Here is an 8208-nt window from a genome sequence, read left to right as displayed (position 1 = left end):
TGATCTACCAGCTGCAATCCACTCAGTCACTGCCACCTCCTTAAAACAGTCTTTACTAGGCTGCCCTCTGGTTTTCCCTTCTCATTGACTGCTCCCTCTCAGTTTCCACTGTTCTTTCTGCCTCCTCTTCCTGATAGCTAAGCATTGGACCTCTTTTCCTTTCTCTCTATAATCACTGTCTTGGTGATTTCAGTCTCCTCTTTTTAAATAACTTACACACACTGACAACTCCCATATTCATCAGGATAGGCTAGGTTGTGCAGTGGTAAGAAATTCTCAGTGACTTAACACAACAAAGATTTATTTCTCATTCATTCTCCATGTCCATTATGGGAAGACAGAGTTGTGGGGTGGAAAGTTTTGCTCACATCACTCAGGGACTCAGGCTCTTGGGGTGTCCTGCATGTATGTTGTAACTTCACTACCTAGAACATGTGGCTTCCTTGGCTGCATAGCAGTAAAGAGAGAGAATACTCAGGGCTCACTCCAGTACAAGTATTTAATTTCTTTAACTTCCACTCACAACCCATGAAGCTGAAACAGTCAAATAGGTCTTCCCTTGCCCAGCAGCAAGGAAGCTAGGAAGCGGAGTCTTTTCATCTGCCCAGAAGGAGAAGAGAACTACAAATAATGAGGACTTGTTTGTCTACCGCAACTTAATTTTTCCTCCAGCCTCAACCTCAACTCTGAATTTATGACTCATATATCCAACTGCCTATTTGACATTTATACTAAGATGTCTAATAAGCATTTCAAAATTACCATGTCTAAGACTGAGCTCCTGATACTTCCCACCCCAAATCTTCTCCTTCTGTAATCTGTTCTCGGCATCCCTATCTTTTCAGTAACTCAGGCCAATCTGTTAAGGTAATCCTCGACTCCTCAATTTTTCTCACAAGCCACATCCAATCTGTTAGCAAATTCTGCTGGCTACTGCTTTACAGTTTACCCAGAATCTAACCACTGCTCACTACCTCCCCTCCTAACAGACTGCTTCAAACCAGCATTTATCTCTCGCCTGGAGTACTGCAAAAGTTCCCAGCTGGTCTCGCTGCTTCTGCCATTGCCACTCTTCAGTGAGGATTCTGAGAAATCTCTGATGCTTCCCATGTCACTCAGGAAAAGCCAAAGTATTTACAATGTCTGTAAGAACCTACACAGTCTGGCTACTGGTTGCCCCCTGACACTATCTCCCACAAATCTCTCCTTTGCTCACTCTGTTCAACCCACACTGACTCTTTGCTCTTTAGTGAATGTATTAGGTATGCCCCACCTTAGGGTCTTTGAATGTACTGCTTTGTCTGCCTAGAACACCCTTTTCCCAGATACTTGTATTGTTCCTTCCCTCAGTGCTTTCAGGTTTTTATGTGAGGCATTCTCTGATTGGCCTATTTAAAATTTCAGTCCCCCCTTCACTATTTTATATGACTTGTTATAGTTTAACATACTGTATATTATACATATTTATTTTGGTTTTGTCTATATACACACTAGTAGAATGTAAACTCCAGAAGAGTGCTCACTCATTTTTCTTTAATGCTGCATTAATGCTGCATCTCCAGTGCTGAGAATTTTGTCATTTGTTGGTATTAAACATACATAAAAGTATGTAATCAGGAAAGACATGAGGGATGTCAGGGATAATAATGGTTTCAGTGTGTTTGAATCATTAGGATAGGAAAATGGAATTACAAATAATGGTCATTAAAAGATCTAGAATATGTTTTTAAGGGCAACATAAACAAGTTTGGCCTTAAAAACATATTCTTATCTTAATCGTGGAGAAATTTGCCATCTGACTTTTTAGCACCTCTTAAAAGTAGAGCTGGGTCATCCTTACCCAATTTGTAGAACTATAAAAATCTTTAGAGACTCATTCCACTCCAGATCAATCTAGGAAAAATACTTGATTTTCTTTCAAGGTCCCTAAAACTTTGTCTACCCCAACCATCTCTACTTTTCTCACTATTTAATTATCATGCTAACCTGCTAACTGGTTGTTCAGAAATAGCACAAGCATTTATTAGCTTTAGGTGGTCTCTGTTATAACTTTGCTCTTCTACAAATTTACCAGTGACCTTTTCCTCACACACATGTTCTCGTAGGGAACTTCAAATCTTGGCCAAAGAATTCACAAATTACAGATGTCAGTGTGTGCAGAACAACAAGCATTTATTAGCTTTAGGTGGTCTCTGTTATAACTTTGCTCTTCTACAAATTTACCAGTGACCTTTTCCTCACACACATGTTCTCCTAGGGAACTTCAAATCTTGGCCAAAGAATTCACAAATTACAGATGTCAGTGTGTGCAGAACAAAGGAAACTGAAAGGGAATATCGTACAATTATAAAATCAATGAGAGCTCGTTGACTGAGATGCTTTAGTAAACACCTTACAAGACAACAAGCAATGAAGTCACATACAACCACTGCTGTCAAGAAGAAAATGCATCATGATTTACAACTGATCGCATAACTCTCTACGTATATCAGAGCAGGAATTTGAAATCCAATAATCTAGCCACATGCTTTTATTTTGCAATGAGATAAATTCATCATTAACTATCTTTCAGGAGGTTTTATCTTTCAGAAACAATTTTGAACTCCATTGAATAGAAAAGCCAATTAAAAAGGAGAAAGAGACATAAAAACTCTTGAACTGACTTAGGGCACCCTCTGGAAACATACTATACAACTGATTTTTTTTTTAAATAAATAGTCTTCACTGTAACACATGGAGATGTTACAAGCCCTGAGTTATGATAATAATTAAGTTGTAGATAAAAATGTTAACTCTAAGACATTAACATATAAATTTTACTAATCTCTAAACTAAATGCCATGCATTTTCCTCACTGATTTTCATATCAACACAGGGAGAATTGAAATATATTTATTTAAAAAGAAGAACTGAAAATAGGAGCTGTTGCAAGCCTTTAAAGAATCTACTCCATTTTTCTCTTTCTCAGGGTTAAGACATGTACAATTAGACCTACAAATGTTCCTTGCAGTTGAATTAAATACTCACAGTTATTCTCTCGTCTTTATCATCCAAGGCAGAGCCGTCTTTCTTCCATGAAATGGTGGGTTCTGGGTGGCCTCGTGGAGGCTGGCATTCCATTACTGCAGGCTCCCCTACTGCCACCATGACATCGGAAGGGTTTTGCCTGAAGTCATCCCGTAGTACTGTAGGAACAAGATTATATTATTACACTAAATGGAAATGCATACAATCCTTATCTCTGAACTTCAGCAAAAGAGACATTTATTATAATAAACTACTACTAACAGTTATGGCAATACAACTTTAAGAATCTATATCTAGTTAGTTCACTTCGTTAGAGCACAGCTTTGCAACACCAAGGTCGAGGGCTCGGATCCCTGTACTGGCCAGCTGCAAAAAAAAAAAAAAAAAGGAATCTATATCTACTTACACACATCTGCAGTTTAATAAAGATGTGTGACCTTAAGCATACACAAGAATTTCATATTCGTCATAGGCCAGCTGTCAAATCTATTCTGCTGCTTAGTGCTCTCTCCCAGTTAGCCTTCGGCTTATCTTTAACTTGCATTTTTTCTGCCCACTGCCTTCATTTTTCTCACCCATTTGCTAATGAGTAAAACTGAATCCTCCTTTTACCTGTTTGACACCTAGAGATGATGCTTTCTATAATTAAGTGAATTATATATGAGGGGTCTGCAAAAAGTTCATGAAAACATTTATAAAGTCAATTTTTTACAAATTTTTGAAATACGCTCATATGCATAAAAACAAAAATATTTAATCAAAAAATAAAGACACTTCCAAGCATCAACATGCATTTAATTGAGATATTTTACAGCTATGTAAAATTAGTGTATAAGATTATGTAATCATTATAATTTAAATAAGTTCATTATAAAAACTTTAGAGATATTTGCAGAGCAACCACATTCAAAATCATTGTCTGATTTTCCGTTATCAGTGAAAGTGTTAGAAGGCACCAATACTGACAACAGCACTTCTACCAATAGCTCTTTTTATGTTCCAAGTTGTTGAGGCTTTTCTTTTTTTTTTTTNTCTCTACTTTTCTCACTATTTAATTATCATGCTAACCTGCTAACTGGTTGTTCAGAAATAGCACAAGCATTTATTAGCTTTAGGTGGTCTCTGTTATAACTTTGCTCTTCTACAAATTTACCAGTGACCTTTTCCTCACACACATGTTCTCCTAGGGAACTTCAAATCTTGGCCAAAGAATTCACAAATTACAGATGTCAGTGTGTGCAGAACAAAGGAAACTGAAAGGGAATATCGTACAATTATAAAATCAATGAGAGCTCGTTGACTGAGATGCTTTAGTAAACACCTTACAAGACAACAAGCAATGAAGTCACATACAACCACTGCTGTCAAGAAGAAAATGCATCATGATTTACAACTGATCGCATAACTCTCTACGTATATCAGAGCAGGAATTTGAAATCCAATAATCTAGCCACATGCTTTTATTTTGCAATGAGATAAATTCATCATTAACTATCTTTCAGGAGGTTTTATCTTTCAGAAACAATTTTGAACTCCATTGAATAGAAAAGCCAATTAAAAGGGAGAAAGAGACATAAAAACTCTTGAACTGACTTAGGGCACCCTCTGGAAACATACTATACAACTGATTTTTTTTTTAAATAAATAGTCTTCACTGTAACACATGGAGATGTTACAAGCCCTGAGTTATGATAATAATTAAGTTGTAGATAAAAATGTTAACTCTAAGACATTAACATATAAATTTTACTAATCTCTAAACTAAATGCCATGCATTTTCCTCACTGATTTTCATATCAACACAGGGAGAATTGAAATATATTTATTTAAAAAGAAGAACTGAAAATAGGAGCTGTTGCAAGCCTTTAAAGAATCTACTCCATTTTTCTCTTTCTCAGGGTTAAGACATGTACAATTAGACCTACAAATGTTCCTTGCAGTTGAATTAAATACTCACAGTTATTCTCTCGTCTTTATCATCCAAGGCAGAGCCGTCTTTCTTCCATGAAATGGTGGGTTCTGGGTGGCCTCGTGGAGGCTGGCATTCCATTACTGCAGGCTCCCCTACTGCCACCATGACATCGGAAGGGTTTTGCCTGAAGTCATCCCGTAGTACTGTAGGAACAAGATTATATTATTACACTAAATGGAAATGCATACAATCCTTATCTCTGAACTTCAGCAAAAGAGACATTTATTATAATAAACTACTACTAACAGTTATGGCAATACAACTTTAAGAATCTATATCTAGTTAGTTCACTTCGTTAGAGCACAGCTTTGCAACACCAAGGTCGAGGGCTCGGATCCCTGTACTGGCCAGCTGCAAAAAAAAAAAAAAAAAGGAATCTATATCTACTTACACACATCTGCAGTTTAATAAAGATGTGTGACCTTAAGCATACACAAGAATTTCATATTCGTCATAGGCCAGCTGTCAAATCTATTCTGCTGCTTAGTGCTCTCTCCCAGTTAGCCTTCGGCTTATCTTTAACTTGCATTTTTTCTGCCCACTGCCTTCATTTTTCTCACCCATTTGCTAATGAGTAAAACTGAATCCTCCTTTTACCTGTTTGACACCTAGAGATGATGCTTTCTATAATTAAGTGAATTATATATGAGGGGTCTGCAAAAAGTTCATGAAAACATTTATAAAGTCAATTTTTTACAAATTTTTGAAATACGCTCATATGCATAAAAACAAAAATATTTAATCAAAAAATAAAGACACTTCCAAGCATCAACATGCATTTAATTGAGATATTTTACAGCTATGTAAAATTAGTGTATAAGATTATGTAATCATTATAATTTAAATAAGTTCATTATAAAAACTTTAGAGATATTTGCAGAGCAACCACATTCAAAATCATTGTCTGATTTTCCGTTATCAGTGAAAGTGTTAGAAGGCACCAATACTGACAACAGCACTTCTACCAATAGCTCTTTTTATGTTCCAAGTTGTTGAGGCTTTTCTTTTTTTTTTTTCCTGTTGTGCATGATCTCATTTAATTCTTAAACCTATTCAGGAGAAGATTAGCCCCATTTTCACTATTAATCTTACATTTTAAAGGAGGAAACAATCCATTACTGTAATCTCAATTGGATACTAATACAATATTAACATACCATAAAACGAGCTGTATTATTCACTTTGTAACTATTGGAATAAAATGTGAAAAATAAACCAAACATGTATTTCAAAAATAGTTCATACAGTAGAATTATGCTTAGTATCTCGTTAACATCAAGAGATCATGAATTAATTGGGATCGGTCAGTCTTAAATCACAACCTTGTTGTTTACTAGACATGTACTCTTGAACACATTACTTAATACTCTGTTTCCTTATTTACAAAACAAGATGGAGATACAGACTTCAATGGAAAATCTAATACATAGTTATCTTTCCCCTACCCCATTTTCCTTGATCCATTGTGTCATAAAATGTGTACCACTTTAGTAACCTAACTTAATATGATACTTAAAGTGTTTATTCATATGGTAAGTGCATAGATTTGGAGGGATAAATGTTTTTTTTATCTTTTAAAGTCTATCAAAGTGAATATTTGATACTACAATTTTGTACAGGAATGGATGTCTTTCTATTCCAATGGCATTTACAAATATTTTTATGGAGGGGGTACTACAATGTAAAAAACTTATGCTCAAACTGTTATTTCAAAAATCACTCTTAAATTTTGGTTTCAAAACCTCAACCAAGTTTAGAGGCTTACAAAAACCTATATTTTTCTCTTGCAATTCTTTACTTTTCCTTCCTCAATACCAACTAAGTATGTACATACATCTGAGTAAGCCATAATATCCTCTCAAAAAAAAAAACCCTATTTTTTAATCTGCAAATTGAAACAACTTGGGCACAATATAACTATATTAACACTTGGAAAATACTGCTTGAAAGAGGAGACTTGTTTCGTTGCCTTTGGAAACAACAGTATAGGGAAAAAGAAAAGGAAATATGATCGCACCAAACTGTTATAATTTTAACTTCAATACTGCGCACTCTTAATAAAACATATACAAAGCTAGACCTTATAGATATGAAAATCCAGCTACTGTTACCACATAATAAAATAACAGAGTATAAAGACTTCCACTATTTTATAAGCTTATATTATTATTAGGTGTTAAAAATGTGTCACAAATGAAATGTAGAGTTTACAGAAAAAGCAAATGAATTAACAAGCAATATGTGCCTGTGCTGGATCACATTATTAATCTATGATAACACCTCTGAAAAGTTTTAACACCCTTGAAACACCCAAAAGTAAAACACTTTTCAAATAAAAGTAAATAAATTGCACAATTTTTCTATGCAGTAAGCTTAAAACCAAGATTGTAATACTATATCTTATTTACAAATTGAGATCATAATCTCAAATAAACCAATGAATAATAAAATGTCTCACAAAAATATCAAAGGTCTAACTCAGAAAAATCAAGTGTTTTTTTTTTTTCCCATTAATTAGGGNTCATAATCTCAAATAAACCAATGAATAATAAAATGTCTCACAAAAATATCAAAGGTCTAACTCAGAAAAATCAAGTGTTTTTTTTTCCCATTAATTAGGTTATTTGGGCTTTTACAGCATATAATGAAAAGCTCACAAAATGTAATCCATTAAAGATTGTTGCTTAGATAATGCTCATGTAATTATTTTTGCAGCTGTAAAGCATAAAGTCCCAGTATTGTCTTTTGCTATAGGCAATCCTGCATAAAGTTATGAATTTAAGATTTTATTTTCTCTCTTCTGTAAGGGCAGTTTTTTCTTCCTTATACTTATCCTGAACATTTCCTTTTGGTGAAAAAATAGTATGAACTTTTAGTCAAATTGCTTAATTTTCTTAATTCATGTGTATTTTTAAGTCACTGAAATAAAAGTCAAATTCAAATGATTGGCAGCATATTAGCAGAAAAACCAACGGCATCCATAAACGTTCCCAAGTACAGATCTTTTTAATAAGCTTTCCTTTCTCCTCTAGAATCTCTATTAATCAAAGTGCATATTTTTTAATGTTTGTTAATTGGAATAGTATAAAATTCTAAAACTCAAAACTAAATTTTCAAAAAGAAGGTTTAATATTGATTTGAAAAAAGTGCAAGTAACATATATAGTATATCCAAGTAGAAATCACTTAAAAAGGTGTTAAACTGCAGTT

General features: G+C 34.3%; 1 protein-coding gene across 1 annotated transcript in view; it reads right to left on the bottom strand.

Annotated features, from left to right (window-relative positions):
• The window catches only part of ROBO1 (roundabout, axon guidance receptor, homolog 1 (Drosophila)), a 415298-nt gene that overhangs the window by 144536 nt on the left and 262554 nt on the right, over positions 1–8208 (bottom strand). Inside the window, exon 3 of the mRNA XM_008574166.1 lies at positions 4985–5142. Coding sequence (XP_008572388.1) covers positions 4985–5142 — 158 coding nt within the window. The remainder of the gene's footprint in view (positions 1–4984; positions 5143–8208) is intronic.

This window comes from Galeopterus variegatus, unplaced genomic scaffold (genome assembly GCF_000696425.1).
Source record: "Galeopterus variegatus unplaced genomic scaffold, G_variegatus-3.0.2 Scaffold1006, whole genome shotgun sequence".
Classification (NCBI taxonomy): domain Eukaryota; kingdom Metazoa; phylum Chordata; class Mammalia; order Dermoptera; family Cynocephalidae; genus Galeopterus; species Galeopterus variegatus.
This window is presented reverse-complemented; position numbering and strand designations above follow the sequence as displayed.